Source organism: Arachis hypogaea, chromosome 2, assembly GCF_003086295.3.
Source record: "Arachis hypogaea cultivar Tifrunner chromosome 2, arahy.Tifrunner.gnm2.J5K5, whole genome shotgun sequence".
Lineage (NCBI taxonomy): Eukaryota > Viridiplantae > Streptophyta > Magnoliopsida > Fabales > Fabaceae > Arachis > Arachis hypogaea.
Window position 1 is genome coordinate 34,426,021 of NC_092037.1, and position 19,258 is coordinate 34,445,278.

Here is a 19,258-nt window from a genome sequence, read left to right on the forward strand (position 1 = left end):
GGAAAATCCAAGATAAAAAATAGAAATGGCATTTTGAAAGCAAACCCCTAAGATAAACCCAAATAGAGAAGATGAAAAACTTAGAGAAAACTAAAACTAAAAACCTCTACTACTATTCCTAAAATCTACACTAATGATATCCTATGTTATGTCATTCATTCCCTCCAATATGAGATAAGAGACATCAAAAATGGGCCTCCAAAGCCCTCAAATCGTGAGTCACGTGCTTTTTTAACGAAGTCATGCGCGGACACCTGTGCAGACGCACAGGCGTGTGCGTCCGCATATTTTGTGAAAAATCCCATCCTGTGCGTATGCACAAGTAGCTGTGCGCACGCACACTAGGCGATGCTTAAATGGATGCGCGACGTGCTCGAAATGGTCCACGCACTCTGCTTGGGCTCCTGTGCGTATGCACAAGAGGCTGTGCACACACACGTCTCTGAACTCATCTTCTTTGATTCTTCATGTTTCCTCCACTTTACATGCTCTTCTTCCATCTTCTCCAAACCATTCCCACCTTATACACCTGAAATCACTCACAAACACATCAAGACATTGAATGGAAGGCAAATGAAATAAAATAGATCAAATTAAGCACAAAAGAGCATATTTTCATAATCAAGCACAATTTGGGAGGAAAGTTCAAAAGCATGCTATTCAAGGAAATAAGTGCAAGTTTATGTAATGGAATCCATTAAATTCTAACCAAAAATCATCATTAAATATGGATTCATCAGAGGTCCAGTACATACCCCGAAAACAAAACACCCGAGCTGACGCGCTCTCAAAACTAGCCAGCACCAAGCCAGGCGACAATAACAAAAGTCTCATCCAAGAAACCTTACAATGCCCATCAGTCTCAAAGGAAGAGAAGGTGTTAAGGATATCGGACCAAGACCAAGGTTGGATGACTCCTATAATCAACTACCTCAAGTTCGAAACCCTACCCACAGAAAGGAAAGACGCAAAAAGGCTCATAAGGAAGGCGCAACACTACAATCTAGTACACGACGTTCTGTACAGAAGAGGGATCTCGGCACCCCTCCTCAAATGCATCCTGACCTTCGACACAAAGGAAGTCCTGGAGGACGTTCATAGCGGCATGTGCGGCAATCACCTCAGAGCTCGGGCACTATCCAAGAAAGTGATCCGAGCCGACTTCTACTGGCTGACCTTACAAAAGGAAGCGACCGAGTTCCTAAAAACATGCCCTCCTTGCCAGAATCACGCCAACTTCCACAGAGCCCCACCAGAAGAGCTTATTAGCATCACCTCACATTAGCCATTCGCGAAATAGAAACCCGACCTCCTCGGGCCAGTTTCCCAAGGATCAGGGCAAGTCAAATTTCTCATAGTGGGAATAGACTACTTCATAAAGTGGATTGAGGCAGAACCCCTAGCCGCCGCCACTGCCCAGCAAAGTCGGAAATTCCTATACAGAAATATTGTCACAAGGTTTGGGGTCCCTTACTCCATCACCACGGACAATGGAACTCAGTTCACCGATACGAATTTCAGAAACCTAGTGGCCGACTTAAATATCAAACACCAGTTCACCTCAGTGGAACACCCACAGGCCAACGGACAAGTGGAAGCAGCAAGTTAGGTCATACTGGTCGGGTGGAAACGCCGGCTACAGGATGCAAAGTGAGCTTGGGCCGAAGAGCTCCCCCAAGTCCTATGGGCATATCGAACAATGCCACATTCCACCACGGGAGAATTACCTTTCCGACTTACTTATGGAATGAAGTCAATGATTCCCGTTGAAGTAGACGGAAGATCCCTAGAATGATCTTCTACAATGAGGAAATTAACTCTCAAGCATAGAGAGAAGAGCTCGACATGCTTCTAGAAGTCCGGGAAAGAGCTCAAATTAGGGAGGAAGCCTTGAAGAGTCGAATGGCACTAAGGTGTAACTGGAAGGTAATCCAAGTAAGCTTTGCAACCAATGACCTTATCCTGATCTGAAACAACATCAGAGCAGGCAAGTTGGGAGAAAACAAGCTAGCTGCAAATTGGAAAGGACCATACAGGGTTGTAGAAGTACTAGGAAAATGTTACTATAAGGTGGCCAACCTCCAGGGGCGGGAACTCCCGAGGTCATGGCACACCTGTAACCTGAGAATGTACTATAGTTAGAAAGTCTTGAACCAAGGTGCACTCTTTTTCCCAGCAAAAGGTTTTTTAATGAGACACCAGGTCAAGAATTAAGGGGGGCCAGAATTACAGGGTAACCAGGCATGTATAGAAATTTCCATTCCTTGCATTTTATCTTAATAACATCTACCATTCCTTAAAAAGTTTCTTACCAAGGTGCATTAATTTACGCTCGAAAAAACACAAAAATCATTCTCTGACCAGAAAAGGTCGACAAGATAAAGCGACGAGACTCAAATTAATGTGAGAAGTTATAAAAGTAACTCGTACAAAGTGACCTAACAAGGTCGGATAAAAAATAGAGTTGCAGAAATAAATTAAGAAGGCCCGACAGAGAAGTTAGACCATCGAAAGGATAACTAAAAAGGAATGATATATACCTCGACCACACAATGGTCGGACAAATGCCTAAAAGCCACCAACAATCAAAGGGACCTCTAAAAGTAAAAGTTTAAAGTGATCACTACTCCTAAAAGTTGTTAAGTAACAGCTGAAAGGTAGAAGTTTGAAAAGAGCACTACTTAAAAAATGTTAGAACGCAACTAAAGGCCCAAAAACACGAATGCTAGCTAAAATTTGCCAAGAAGCAACTAAAAAGCAAAAGAAAACCAACCAACAAGCTTGTGGCCAGGAACAAAGCCAAAGCAACTCGGATGTTATCCATGAAAGCTGTCAAAGATAGCTAAAAGGTAAAGCACAATAATGCCGAGCAACCAAAGGTAGAAGCTCACCAGAAATACTACCTCAAGAAGCGGCTAAAAGCCAAAACCAAACGCCACTCGCAAAAGTTGTTGAAAAACAAATCAGACCACTCCAAGGGATTAAACATTAAAGCTAAGAAAGTTGTTGGAGGTAACTACAAAGTAAAGTGTTTAAACTACAAGTCATTACAAAAATATCCACCAAAGGCCCACAAACCTAACCATACCAACACATAATATAAATTGTTCATAAAGAGGACTTAAAAGTAGAAGTCACAAAGGGTCGAGCTTCTCTCCCGTGGCTGCATCCTGGGGAAGAAGAGGAATGATCGAGATCGGAACTGCCCCAACAATGCCGTTTGGCCTATTCAAGATCTCCACATCAGGGCCGGCCTCAGACTGGGTGGCCTCAACAGAAGGGGTCGGGGAAGCCTTGGTCTTCGGGTCGGGCGCAGGGACCTCATCCTCATCCGGTGCAGGCATAATATTACCATCTACTACCACATTATCCTTACTGAATAAGGAGAGGTCAAGATCGGAAACCAAAACCCGGACCTACTCCTTCAGATTCTCATACACAGTGGTCATGCCATTCACTACGTGACTCTGCAGCTCAGCGTAATCATCATAGGCCGACTGAAGCTTCTCCTTTACCTCAAGGAGTTCAACATACATCCGGGTATAGCTCTCCTCGGCCTTCTTTGCCATCTCCTCCGCCAAAATTAGAAGTGACTTCAGCCGCGGTAGCTCAGGATTTCTCTTTCTCCAGCGAAAGCTCTAGTCCCACATTCTTTGCCTCCAGTTTGGCCCTCAAACCATCAACCCTCTCAAATTCAGCCTTGTCACTCCCAAGGAATGTGCTGATCGCATTAATAGGAGATTTCTTAAACTCCCTCGCCAAGACGGCATTCAGGTTAGCCATCCGGACACAGTTACGGGCCATATATTGAAAGTGGTTGAGAATGGACATATCATCTGTAGAAATAAAACCATAAGGAGCAATATACTCCTCAGTCTAGGCCAGACCGTCAAAATCTTTATCGTTAATATTGACAGCACCAGATGTCTTCTGCTTCTTAGGAGCAGGACCGGAGGAAGAAGGAGAGGAAGTAGCACCAGAGCTTGCCATAGGCGGGTCGGTAGGAACCAAACGAACGTTAGGGGTTGGAATGACCTTCCTCAGACCTTGAGGACCCGAGTCCGGCTTTTTAGGAGGAAGCTGAGAGGTGCTCTCCCTGGCCGCCTTCCTTTGTAAATTCTGAGCAGCCACAGTCTTCTTAATTAGTTTTACAAAGAAACTTCATAGAATCAGATTCCAAAGAACTTTTCGGTGTCCAAATGAGGAGGTTGCCCCCAGTGCTCCTCCAGCACACCCACAAAGGCCCTCTCCACCTCGTCTAGGCTCTCTAAAGTGTACTTGACCACTATAGTATTCTCTTGCCACCAAAATGGAAAAGTGGGCTCCTTATTCTCATCTAAAAAGAAGGGATGGACCTCATCCATCCAGACCTTGAAATAAAAATTTTTAAAGTCGTGGAAGGAGTCATCAAAAATAGCAAAAACCTTTCTGCCTTGGTTAGCCTGGAAAGAGATCCAAGAAGCCTTCTTCTTGGCCACCCCAGGCTTTGTCAAAATGAACAAGTATAAAAACAAACAAAGAGAATGTCAGACACCCAGCTCCTGACACAAAAGCTAAAAAATCTTCATGAAGGCCTAGGAGTTGGGATGAAGCTGAGTAGGAGCAAGATTGCATGTCCAAAGGATCTCGGTTTCAAAGTCGGTAAAAGGAAGGGTAATACCTAACTTGGTAAAGAAGCAGTCATAGGCATAGAAAAACAGACGCTCTGTTCGACTTAAAGGGGGAAAACTAACCCTCTCCTCAGGATCAAGGGTGACCAACTCATAGTCTTTCTCATCCTCCCTATTCAGACATACCCTATGGAACCTTCTAAACATTTCACAATATTCCCGATCTGCCACCGTCACACAACACAACACTATGGAATCTAGCCAATCGGCCATACCAAGAGGAACCTTTGTAGACATTTTGATAAGATTCTTACAAGACATAGACACTACACTTACAACAACAAAAATGAAGAACGTCAGTACCAGTAACTCAGCTAAAGACAAAAAACAAACCAAAGCGACTGATACCGGAACCCAGAGACACCCTTTAGAGACGATAACAAAAACAGGCAAAGCGTAATTCAAAATACGGAAACCCTAACCATCCAGCAGCAGCAGAAAAAATCAAAACTTTACCCAAACTTTGAAATGACAGCAAACATGCAACACCACCAGAAGTAAACACGAAAACGAAGAAGAATCACATTACAAGGGGAAAGCCAGATCATCATCAAGAAAGGGCACGAAATGGAAAAAAAATATATACCAACCTGAAAGAAAGGGGAGAAAGTAGAAAGGTGACGAGCAAGCAGCAAGTCACGATCGATCCCCACCAAAAAGATGAAAGTGCCGAAAATTCAAGAAAAGAAATAAATCTTGGAGAATTGGGGCAACCCAAGGGTCAACGAAAGAAAGCTTCTTTCCCTGAGTAACGAAACAGGTGGAGGCAAAAACTGAAAAATGGAAGAATCCCTAAGAATTCAAACATAGCAAAGGGAGGGAAAATCAAAACGGCAAAGTGGGAATAAAGGACCCAATCAATTAGCCTTAAAAGCGCTCGCAGATACCGAAGATACTGTTGCGCTTGTAACTGGTGCAACATTTAAAACAGATGCTTCGCATTTCAAAAGATTAAAAGACATAAAGCCCGCCCGAGAAGAACAAAAGGCCTGACTTACTCAGAGACAGACGCATCCGACCAAAGGATGCTTGAACACGACCTATCAAAAAGATTGAAACTCAAGAAGGGGGAACTATTCTTACCCTGACCAGAGCTTTAGGGTCGGGTCGGTAAAGAATAAAAGGGCCGACCTCAAGAGAGACCTTCTCACCTCCCCCGACATCTTCTTAGGAGGTCGGAAAACCACCAGAAGGCCCAAAGAGGCCCAATATGGCGAAGTCATCGCCTCCCAAAGGCGGTTGCCCAATGATAAGATTCTAACCAGAAGATATAAGATAAGATAAGATAAGGATCCTCTCCCTATGGGAGGTCATTTATTCTACTATAAATACACTCGAGCCCTCAGGTATAACTCATACTCCAATTCTACCAAGAACCTGCCTAAAGTCCCTTGCTAACTTAAGTATCAGAGTCTCTTTCAGGTACCACCCCCCATCTCCTGGCGGAAGATCAGAGCAAGCCACACCTCGACGCAATCAAGTCGGGCGCTGTCAACCGGACTAAACATCCCGCCCAAGACCGACCTATTCAACGTTTCAGGTAACCCCCGGAACAACTAATTTTTTATAAGTACTCTAATTTAAAATTAGAGATAATCTAATTAATTTTTTTAGTTCATAAAATTAAAGTATTAAACCTTAAATTTTAATTATTTAAATTAAATTAACAAATCCTTAATATTTTTCAATTACTAAAACTTTAAATTTTAAATAAAAAATTATTCAATTACTATAAAAGTCTCTGAATCCTAATTAATTTAAATTCAAAGTATCATTAATTTGACTTAAATATTTTTAGTAAAATAATTTTTAAAATATAAAGTCTTAAACAATTATAATAAATCCTAATCAACTCAATATTTTAAATTTTAAATATTCGGGCTCTTACATTAGATAATTTATCTATACCTAGTTTAATTGAAACAATCTAATAGAATAGTAAAAAAAAAAAAAAAACATATGTTTCTTTTAGTTAGACTAAATGCTTAACAGATTTGATCATATATGACATTACAATACAAATTACCTTTCATTTGTGTATTTCTTGTTCTACTCTCAATTACACTGAATAGCATATAATTTTATAGGACATTACAATACATTTTAATTTATAATCTTTTGTTATTTTTTTTGAAAGAGAAAAAATGATCATCATCCGTTTCTTTATTATATAATGAAAAAAATACAATATAATGCAATATTACTATTTATATCCTGACCTAGCGAATATGATCAGACCCAATAAAAATAAAAGACTCAACTCATAAAGGAGGTCTTCAATCTATACCTGATTTATTTAAAGAAGTCGTGTAAAGAGCCTAAATCTCACTTGTCCAAATAAGTAACTACTTTCAAGAATTTCTTCCACTATCTCTATTTCTAATTTTTATTAAATTAATATTTAACTGAAAATAATTTATAAATTTGATAATTAAAAAATATTTTTAAAGATAGATACTTTATATTTAATTTAATTTTTTATTATTATTCTATTTTCTCATTTATTTTATAAAATTACATTATTACCTCTATTTTTATTAAAATTTCTGAAACTACTCCAAACCTTAACTTTACTCTACCCAAATCCTAACCTGAACTAAACAACACTCACCCACACCCCAACATCACAGCCACACTCCCCCAAATTTCCAAAAACCTTAGCTGCTACCCTTACCTCCTTCAGAAACTTAACGCACACACAACACACACACAACAGCAGGAAAACAAAAAAATGAAAGAAGAAAGAAAGAAGAAAGGAAAGAGGGAAGGGACCGAGGAATGAAGGAGAGGGGGAGAAGGGAAGGCGACGTGGTGGGCATCACTACCACCGTCGCCGCCACTGCTGACAGAGAAGAGAGGGAGAGCCCAGGGGAGGAGGAGCTCAGTGCCGCCACTGCATCCTGCTGTCCGCACCGCCACCGTCGCGTAACATGTACCGTCGCCACCGTCCGTCATGGCGCACCATGCCACGTCACTGTCGAGAATAGAGCTGCAGGGAGAGAAGGCTCGCGAGTGAGCGAGAAGGTTGCAAGACTGGAGACCGCCACACCCAGTCACATCCATGAAGCCATCGCCGCCTAGCCCGACCCGTCGCCAAACCGCGTCGCCGTCCGTGAAGCTGTCTCCGTCGCCACTGTCGGAGGTTGCTGTTGGAGCTGCTGCTCCAGTTCCGTCGTTCTTCTTTTTCACAGTAAGTTGCTCGCGCTCTGAAGTTCTTATTATAATCGTTTTGGTTATCTGTAGTTGAGGATTTTGATGTATGGATGTTGTAGGGTTAATTTTATGGGTTTGCATGTCGAAATTGAGGTTGTTGCTGAACCACCGGAGCTTCTGACTACTGTCGGAGCTACTGCCGAATAAGTTTAGAGTGGCTACTATACCGTTCTTTTATTCCAGTAAGTGTCTATATCTTGGAATCCTCGCCATTACTATTCTGTTATGTGTTTTAAGGTTTTTGCGATATTAATTTTTTTTTAGGATTTAGTAATTGAGGTTGCATGTTGTAATTAAGGTTGTTTTTGCTATTGAAAAAGCATTCAGAACTGAGATTTTGGTTGCCGTTGACTTCGGGTTGAGAGAAAAGAGTTCAGTTGATGCGTTTGGGTTATGGTTTTGACTTGTCGAGGTAGAGACTTTTTCTAAAAACTTACTTTTGTAATTGAAATTGTTATAAATTGATATTGATGTGCAAAATGTAATTTTGGTGATTATTCAAGCCTTATGAATTGTCTGATTTATCTTGGATAAATATGGTTGTTGATTGATTTAATTATTGACTGATTTTGTTAAAGTGGAGGTTGCTGAAATTGGTTTGATTTTTGAAATAATTTTTATATTGGAAAGACTGAATTCTGTTTATTTGGAAACTGATTTGGTTTTGAACCCGTTGAAAAGGGTTGCGGAATGGTTTGGTTGGGACCCAGAAAGGGTGGCAAAGTCCAAGGTTTAGGAGAGGTACTGCCGAAATTTCTATAAAATTTGAGACTTCATTTGAAATATTTTGAAATTTATGAATTTTAGACTTATATTATTTTATTTGAATTATTTAAGTAAGTGGTGAATTATGTTTTGAATTGAATTATTGAAAAGAGAACTATGATTAAGCTTTGTTTCTTAAGAAAATACTTATGTTTTGAGGCTATTTTAAATGTGAGAAGGGTTTATATTTTTGAATTTGACTTAAGAATTTCATTCGGAGGAGTTTTAGTGAATTTAAAAGAAAATGGACTTTGATCAAATGACCCCGTTTGCAATGTTTTGGAAAAGTTAAGGAATTGGTTTTAAGGAATGAAATTGAAAATTATTTTTGGTTCAAACAGATTGGCTTTTTAGTTCTAAATGATTTGGTTTTTATTTGGATTTCACTTGATTAACTCAAACCAAGAAAACGTGATTTTTGAGAATTTTAATGAACTTAAGGAAAGGGATTTGGTTGTTCTTCTTAAAGTCTTGAAACTTTGTCAAAAGAGTCAATTCATAACTCCGATTTAAAGTAGTTAAACGGATGATTTGAAGGTGAAGACTTTTGAATCTTTTCAAAGAAAATTACACTTGATATGATCTTGGAATTATTTGGAAGTTTTGAGAAAATGTTACATAGAGTGGCTCCGTTTTAAAAGGAAATTGATCTTGAGGAAAAAGTGGCTTATGAGCCTTAAATAATTTGAGATATGAGGATTTTGAAAATTTAGACAAAGCTGAGTTTGATTTTGGTTTCAAAATAAAGTGATTTGAGGAAAAGTAACATATGACATGAATGATGATTGACTTGATATGAATTGTTGAGGAAGTGCTTATACACTGCATGTGTGTGATGATAAATGGCTATAATGAGATTAAATGAATCGAATATGAATGATTATATGAGTATGCACTTCTTTATTTGAGATACGAGTTTTCTTGGATAGATGCAGTGGCTTGCCACCATGTGCTTCAGGTTGAGACTCGATACTCTGTTGATCTTACGTCGCAAGATGTGGACGGACACTTTAACTCCACGAGAGTTCCCCCAATGAGTAGAATTTGTTTATGATTTGAGAAAAAGCTATGCATAGACTCTTGGGGATGCGCATACATGGGATTTTCCAAGGTTTAGCAGCCGGACATGTCGGGTTGGCTTTATAACCAAAAGATGAGACTCATCAGCCATAGGACAGGCATTCATTATATATATCTATGTGACATTGTTTGGGCATGCATATTGTTATTGGTTTGCCTATGTGAATAATTATGTTTAATTGTTAATTGCTCTATTTGGGGTAACTGCTTTGATTGTGTTTGAACCTTCTTTCTTATGTTTGTGATTGAAATTGAGTGGATTGTGGTGAATTGGCTGTTGATTGAGTTGTTTGGGTCTAGGGTCATGATTGATTATGTGATAGGTCAAAGGTTGGAATAGCTTGGTCATCATGCATACTGTCCAGGAAAAACTTGTAATAATTGATACAAACGGAAAATATTTTGGATTTTTGAAGAATTAACGGATTTCTCTTTTAAAAAGGATTTCGATTTTTTTAATATAAATCTCTGGTTTTTGAAAGGATACATAAGGCGGGTAACGATCACTGTATATTGAAAACAGTTTTACTTTTACGTATCGTATTATAACAATTCTCTAACCCTATAGTGAGAACCAGCGAGGACGATCTTGTCACTCCGCTACAGGTGTTTCCTTTTCAGGGTATGGACAAAGAAGTCATGAAGAGTTTATTTCGTTTTATGTTTACATGATATTTTTGTATTTTTTTGTTATTTTATTTTTCTCGTCCTTATCTTTACAAGTTTTTGTTAGAGGGATAAAAACTTGATATGATATGCTTGTAAATTAATATTATCTATCTATATATATATATATATATATATATATATATATATATATATATATATATATTCTTTGTATGCATGAATTTATGCTTCAGTATATAAATGATCTTTTGAAAAATACGGTTTTAAGACTTAAGCAGGCTCCTATTTTAGTATTAAATACTTTAAAAGTCACCGTAATAACGAGCTACCAGAATGGCGCAATCGGAAGCATGACATTTTGGTAGCTAGGGTGTCATACCGCCTCTCTCTCGCCCTCTACCATCACCGTCATCATCTCCATCGTCGTGCTACCTCCAAATCTGCCTTGGCCCGCCTCTCTTCTGCGTCGCTCATGTCGACGCCTCTGTTGCCTCTCCTTGCCTTCAGATATACCTTCACCTGCCTCTTTTTCTCCTTGGCTCGCACAGGCGCTGACACTTCTGTCGCCTCTCCCTGCATATAGATCTGTCTTCGTTGCCTTCATATCTGTTTTTTCAAATTTTGCTTGCTTCCTATATTTTTTTGTTGCCCATTATTCTTTCCACCAGATATATTATGTTCAAGTTTCTTATTTTCTTGTCTAAATTTTTGTTTCAATTTTTTTATATATAAAAAATTATTGATTTGATTATTTGTTTAAAGATTTTGATGATAGTTTATAGTTATTTGGATTGAGATTGAAAAATTAATGGCAGTGATGGTGAAAAGCAATGTTGGTAGTGGTGTTGTAGTGAATACAACATAGTGATAGTAAATATGACATTTAGTTTAGATCAATGTGTCTTGTACATAATCACCAAACATAATAATAAAAAATGTGTATTTTATGTTTATGTTTTACTGTGTATTTGTGTTTTTGTGTTACTGTCTTTGTGTCTAAAAGATACTATCCAAACACTGCCATAAGTAACAATATGTTACACAATTTTTCTAATAGTTACGCAAGTCATGAATACTAATTTAATGGATATATTAAAACTTAAAAGAAAATACTATTAGAGCTTGTTTGGATGGAACAAAGCATAAAAGTGGAGAAGAAAGATAATGAAAAAAAAGGAAGAGAAAAGAAAGGAAGCGGATGAATTTCTAAAATCCTTTAGTTATGTTTGGTTGGAAAGAAAGAAATCTTTTAGTTATGTTTGGTTGGAAAGAAAGAAATAGAGAGAAAGAAAGTTGAAAGGAAAAAAAGTTACATGAATTTTTATTTTTTTTAGATGTGTTTGGATGAAAAGAAAATAAGAAAAAAAGAAATGTTATAAAAAACAATTTAATCTTTGAATTATAAAATATATTAAAATTAAAGTAGAAAAATCTAATAAGTTTTTTTTTTCCTTTTTCCTTTCAATATTGGAAAACAAAATAGTAGGTCTCATCCACTTTTTTACACTATTCAATTTTTCTTTTCTAATTCTCTTTTTAACTAAACAATAAAAAATAATTATTTTTTTTAATTTTTTTTCTTTTCTTTCATTTCTATTTTCTCTCAAACAAACATAGCTTAGTGTGTTTAAATGAAAAAAAATAAAAAATAATGTTTAAAAAAAGACAACATAAAAAAAAATTATCAATTTTCACTCATTTTCTTTCCACATATTATGCAAATTTTTCTTTCAAGTTTTCTACTCAAACAAATAAGGTATAATTGATATTTTTCTTCCTACTACTTTTTTTTTTCTTTCTCCTATCTATTTTCTATTCAAATAAACAAAGTGATAGGGCAAATATATTTAGGCAGAAACTCACCTGCAGTCGACTGCAGACTGCAGGTGAAGTTGTTTCTGGATGGCTGACATGTATTACTATATAGTTTAAAAAAATCGGTTTATTTTATATAAATGATTTATTTAAAAAAATCGGTTTGAATTGAACCAAACAGTTACTTTTATTCTCCTCTTCTTCGTTTCGCACGTAAAATTCGTTCTCTTTCAATCCCTTTTTCAGAACTAATATGAAACTTTCAATTAGGTATGTTCATTTTATTTATATTTCTTAATCAAATTTATTATTTCAAATGTATTTCTTAATTTATGTTTTTATTCATTCCTCTGTGAATGATGAAAATTATTTAATAAATACGTATATATTTATGTCATCACACCATTTTGATGTTCAGGATCATAAATGCCAAGATAATTCATTTATGTGATGGAAGACAAAAATGTAATTATGGTATAACGTAGACTAGTTTGATAGCATGAACATTGTTGAAATTTTGGCATGATCTCTTTCATATTTGTTATATGTCTCTTTAGTTGGTGATGTTATAATTTATTGTGATGATATGATGGTAGTTTAATTGTATGAGTTATGTCCTTTTTATTTGGTTGAATTTTTTCTATGACTATCCTATTCTTGATGGCAATGTCAAAATAAATATTTTCATTAGTTGTTATTTTTTTTCTCTATTTTTGAATCAATTTTATTTTGAAAAAATTTATTAAAAATTTTTGTTGTAGACAAAATTAATAATATTATGTTCAATTATTTAAGGAGACCAAATTAATATTTTGATTAGATACTTCTGTTTTATTAAAAATAAATTCTAATTTCATTAAAAAATAAATTTTAGTTGATAAGTAAAAACACAAAAACGTGCATGATAGTGAAATCATAATTTCTAGACAAGTAAATTATAGTTTTATTATCTTAAAAAAATAATTTATTTATAGAATAATATTGAAAAATCAACAATAATTTACATGAAAATAGTTTATTAGTAAAATAAAAGTTAATTGATTGATTACCATAAAATTTAGTTTAACTATAAATTTGCAATTGAACATATTTTTACAACTTAATTTAAAATCTGTTTACAGCTTAATTTAAAAGCAACTGAAAATGTAAGTTTTGGGAAACAAAACAAAATTTATCAAGAAAATAAAAACAGAGACACAAAAAAAAGATAGGTGATATCATTTATGCCATTCCTATAGAAAAAACCGTGAATTTTGTTTCTTTTTCAGAATACTAAATTTTACTTTTTCAAACAATTTGTATACATATATTTGACAAAAATTAAATAAAAAAAGGTTTCAGATAAATTTAAAGAAAAATTGGTCAATATAAATGAAGAAAAAGAACATATCAAATTCATCTGTTAGGAATTTAGGAATAACAAGTAAAAATAATTTAAATTATTTTAAAAGTAGTTATTTGGTCTATTCAAACCGGTTTTTTTAAATAAACCATTTGTATAAAATAAATTGTTTTTTTTTAAACCATATAGTAACACGTGTCAACGATCCAGAAGCAACTTCACCTGCAGTCGACTGCAGGTGAGTTTCCACCATATATTTAATGCATACTGATCATCTAGAAAACAAGAATATGATATTAGTTTTTGTGGTTCCCCAATAATTAAGATTTGCTTACCAAAGCATACACATTGTTTTGTGGTTTATGAAAATTAATATAGGCAAAGCTTATCCATATATGCAATAACAAAATTAAAAATAGTAATTATGTAACACAACAATAATATGATAAAAATGGTGGTACCAAAAGGTTCTTGTTGAGAAAGTAAAAAGTTTATTTGCTGCCATTTAACCCGTGGTTTTCGTTACTACGAGTGTGGCTAATTCATTCTACATTCATCCTTATTATTCTCAAACAACAAACAAACCCTTTCACAATGCATTCAATCATTGTTGCTACCATTTTATGTAATGCACTTCTTTTCTTCACAATTACCAAAGTATTTTCTCAACCTCAAACACAACCATCGTTGCCATCACCAGAAGATCGTAGATTATCTCGTGCTATTGCCCAACATGGATCACATCAACATCACCAACGTCTACCAAGAAATGCCATGGAAATACCAAACTCAAATCTAAAACCAACAATAAATCAAAACCAAAACTACCAAAGTGTAAATAAAAATCCAACCAAAGTTATGCAAAATCAAGCAAGTGACCCTACTAATCGTGCATCATCACAAAATGGCATGGTAGTCCCAATTGCAAAGCCAAACCCAAATCCAATTTCAAATCAAAATCAAACCTTAGGTGAAAGCCAAAATCTTCCACTCAAGGAAAATAATTTGGATACCCATGATGAAGAAAATAACAAAAATCCTGGAAAATTATTTGGATGGACTCCAAAAAATGGAATAATGGCTTCTGATAGTAAAGCTTTATTGGCAGATGAATTTCTTCATGCACACAATTGGGTGAGAAACAAGTACAATCTACCGCCATACACGTGGGATGAGAATCTTGAAAGTGTCGCTCGCAAATATCTCATGGAGCGATATGATGATTGCAGGGTTATCCATTCAAAATATGGCTACGGTGAGAACTTGTTTTGGGGAAAGAAGTTACATTGGACCCCTTCTGATGTTATATATTTTTGGTACACAGAAAAAGATTGGTATGATTTCAACAAGCTTACTTGCACTCCACCACCACCATCAAAACCAAATCGTCCTCCAAAAATGTGTGGTCATTTCACACAAATTGTGTGGAGAGACTCATTGCGTGTTGGGTGTGGCCTACAACATTGCAATGATCGTAATGCTGGCATGCTCATTGCTTGTGAATATGACCCTCCTGGTAACTATGCTAATGAGAACCCTTTAGAACAACATATATAGCTTATCATTGGTGTGTCTAGTTTCTTATAAGAAGAGAAACCTTTCTTACGCTGTAAAAATATTGTGATAATGGATATGTAATATAATATCAATATTTAGATAAATACTCAAATCTTATTACTTTGTCTTATTTTATCATCATTGTGAGTTTTCTTTTTTGTCAAAGATGCTAACAATTTTGTTTTTGATACAATATTACTTTTATATTGTTATATGTAATTTGAATCTCTTTGATTGTATTCTATTTAGTCAAATCAGTCAAATTATTTAACTGTTCTCAACTTTAACTTCAGGTGAAGTCGACCGCATTTTTTACCATTAAAAAAAGTTAGCATAGAAAACTATATTTTAAATGCCATTCATTTTTTTGTTGTTAGCCCAGTATTCAAAACTTCGTCTCGACTAATTCAGACCTAACCTAGATCATACACCTAACTCTGGTGCGTGAGTCTTCCAACGAGGATAACTGCGGACAGTACATCTCAACACATACTTAAAAGCCATCCTTTCTAGTTATTAGTTCTCTATTTGTGATTTCACTTATTTGAATACTAAAAACACCCGTTTCCCTAACCATTAAATGTTATACTAGTTTATAATTGAGTATAATTTCGGTGATTGATACAATATTTTGTTTGGCTTACATTAATCACTAAGTGATATGGGTAATAATACTAGTATTATTAAGATAATTACAAGTCTACACTTGATTAATTCGTAATTAAATCACCAAAGATTTAATAAGCAAGAAAAAATGAAGTGTCAAAACAATCTTTAAGTTTATAAGCATAATTCTTTATTTCTCACCCTCTTAAAATAAATATTTTTAAGCTCAATTTGAATAAATTTTTTAAATAAGTTCTTTTAAAAACACTTAAAATATAAGAACTTTTATTACTAGAAGCTTATAAATAAATTATTTTATATTTAGATTTTAGTTATAAAAGTACTTATTTTAAAATTGTAGTATTTGAATAAATGACTCAAAAAATATAATTTTTTATACACAAAAAAATAAGTAATAAAATAACGATGATAACTGATACATTTTTAATATTAAACCATTAGGTGAAAATCGTAGAAGGTCAATACTTCTAATAGATGGACTATTGCGTGAATATAATGGTAGAGAACCTTTTCTTTACAAAGTTATAAAAATGAGAATAACATAATATTAATATCTTTTGTTAATAAAAATGATAAAATAACTTTTAAAAAAATCATATTTTTTTATTTCTTCAAAAACTTTCAAAAGTTAAAAAAGTTTCTCAAAAATAATGCCAAACATTCATAATATAACTTCTCATAATCTAAAAAATAAATAAATAAATAACATTTACTACTCTCCAAACCGACTCTTAATCTCAAATACCAGACAATCAAATTTGACAATCATATGTCAATTGGTGTGTTACATTAAGTAATGTGTCATGACCATGTATCACACATCTAATATTAATATTTGACAACCTATAATATAAGCATGTGGCATGTTAGATGATCATGCTACATGTCACTTTATATTATGTATACTAGCGTCTATGTTCGAGTGATGCATGGAGCATCATAAAAATTAAATCATTAGTAATAAAAGATAAAATTATTATGATATTATATTATTACATTTCAATTTATAGAAGAAAGTTGGATAATAATATTTATAAACAACAGTTGAATATTTTATAATAAAAAATTATATTTTTTATAATGTAATAAATGTTGCAAATTAAAAACTTTCAAGGACAATTTTAATATAAACTAAAATTGCTAGGGATAAAATTGAATGAATTAAAAATTCTAGGAACAAAACTAAATTAAATTAAACATTAGAAATATTTATAAATAAATCACAAATATTAAAGACAAAAATTATATTTTATTCTTCAAACTTTTGAGCCAAATATGATAATGAATTAGTCTTGTTTGAATTATTAGCATAATATCAATCTCTTATACTTTGGTTATTTACCCTTTGTGAATACAGTAAAAAAGGAATTTATAGTTGAATTTTTAAAATAATAGCAAAAGTTTTTTTTTTCATAATTGTTAATTTTTGCTTAAGTTTTGATTGTCAAATTAAAACAGTCATACAAGATTATGATATCTTAAGTTTTGTTTTCTCCAATTACAGCAAAATCTTTAAATGCACTTTATATCTGGCTAATTAATTTGTATGATATTTTATTAACCACAATAATTAAGCCCTCAACCAAAAACTAGTGGTGGTTCCCACTACAATCTTAATAATTCATGCAATCCCCCAAACTTGTATGCTATATAATCCTAACAAAAACAAACAAACAAGAGAAAATATTCCCACTGCTGTATTTATTTTTGTACCGAAAACATCACATAATATAGCTTCATTTATCCATCTTTTCTTTATTTAAATCCTTAATTAAATTTTTTTGGATGTTTTAATAATTTTAACGATTAATTTTAATTAATATATATTATATATCTGAAATATACTGTTAGTTACAAAATGAAAATTGGATTCAGTAACTTAGTTAAAATGATATTTTTTGTTAAAAATCAAAAATATTTTCGAAGACCAATTAAAATGTTAAATTTGATCATTTTAGTAGTAAAATTGGATAAAGTATATTTTTTTAATATTTTTGAAAATTTTCAACTCCTAACATTTAATTCAATTCAATTTCATCTTTATTTTTAAATTTTAGACGTCAACTATTAGTCAACATTTTTATTGTAACACCCTAATTATCAAAATGTCATGCTGCGCCACTCTGATAGCTCGGGTATTACAACAATCCTTAAAATTATTTCATATTAAAATATGAGCCTATTTAAAACTTAAACCAAATTTTTCAAAATATATATCTATACTTAAAATACAAATTACAAAACTTACAAAGAATACACATATATATATACATATTATAAATTTACAAGCATTACATAATCAAATTTCTATCCCTCTGATAAAAACTTGTACAGATAAAGGCGAGGGAAAAAATAACTAATACGACATAAAACATCATTTGAACAAAAAAATAAAATAAAATGAGCTCTTCTGAACTTCGTCGTCCATAACCTGAAAAGAAAAGACCTTTAGGGGAGTGAGAACATCGTCCTCGCTGGTTCTCACTATAGGATTACAGAATTGCTATAATAAGATACGTGAAAATAAAACCATTACAGTGATTAATAATCGCCTTATTATACATCTTTTCAAAACCAAAGATTTAATATCAAAACTTTGAAATCCTTTCTAAAAGAGAAAACTGTTAATTCTTCAAAAATCCAAAAGCATTTTTAAAAGTTTTTCTTAGATAGTATGAATGACCAACCTGTTCCACGCATAGGTTCATTAAGTCTATGCTGAACCAGTTTGATTTTTCATACAGAACTAGACCCCAAACAAACATCAATCACGGCCTCGGGCCCATCCAAAATCAAACACAACCTCAGGCCCAAACAACTCAATCAACATCTAATCCACCACAATCTAACTAATTTCAGTCACAGATACAAGTAAGGAGGTTCAAACATAATCAAAGCATTTATATCAAGTATAGTAATTAGCAGTTAAACATAATTATTCACATAGGCAAACCACATATACAATAGACACACCCAATCAAATGTCACATAGATGCAAATGATGCATGCCTGTCCTACTGGCCATGAGCTCACGCGTCAGTTATGTTGCCAAACTCGACTCGGATAAGTGGGATTAGGCCACCATCCTTATCCGTAGGTTCCATAAACAAGCAGGATTAAACCATCAAGTTTGTCCGGAACACACAAGCGGGATTAAACCACCATCCTTACTTGGCACACAAGACTATGCATACGGGATCACACCACCGTCCTTGCTAAACAATTCATCAATATGTAAGCAGGATAAAACCACCGTCCTCACTATAGGCGGGATAAAACCACCATCCCTGCACAACGGTTTATACACTGTTCAAGCGGGACTATACCACCATCCTTACCAGGCCAAAAACCCTCATCATATTCTCAGTAATATCTACAACAAAGTCACTTTTTGCAACATCTTTCCAAAACTCCCAAACGACTTCAAAACCATGTCAAATTCAAAATCTCTTCTGAACTACTCAAAATCATTCATCTTCAAACCATTCGCTCAATCACTTTAAAATCAAAAGTTATTAATTAAAATCCACGACAAGGTCTCAAGACTTTAGGAGAAAAACAA

The 19,258-nt window shown here is 34.2% G+C and overlaps 1 protein-coding gene and 1 long non-coding RNA gene across 4 annotated transcripts; both read left to right on the forward strand.

Annotated features, from left to right (window-relative positions):
• The first annotated feature begins 7,209 nt into the window (after positions 1-7,209).
• LOC112742623 (uncharacterized) lies at positions 7,210-9,998 on the forward strand. Of its 3 annotated transcripts, XR_011872262.1 has the most exons (5): positions 7,210-7,860; positions 7,943-8,065; positions 8,204-8,295; positions 8,565-8,624; positions 9,578-9,998. It is a non-coding gene; the product is annotated as an uncharacterized lncRNA (long non-coding RNA). The 3 variants fall into 3 exon arrangements; XR_003813270.2 differs by lacking the exon at positions 8,565-8,624; XR_003171899.3 differs by lacking the exons at positions 8,565-8,624; positions 9,578-9,998 and having other exon boundaries at positions 8,204-8,363.
• A 4,591-nt stretch (positions 9,999-14,589) lies between these two features.
• On the forward strand, positions 14,590-15,069 carry LOC112723575 (pathogenesis-related protein PR-1 type-like). The gene has a single exon (XM_025774996.1). The coding sequence runs from the start codon at positions 14,590-14,592 to the stop codon at positions 15,067-15,069; it is 480 nt and encodes a 159-aa protein (XP_025630781.1).
• The last annotated feature ends 4,189 nt before the right edge of the window (positions 15,070-19,258 follow it).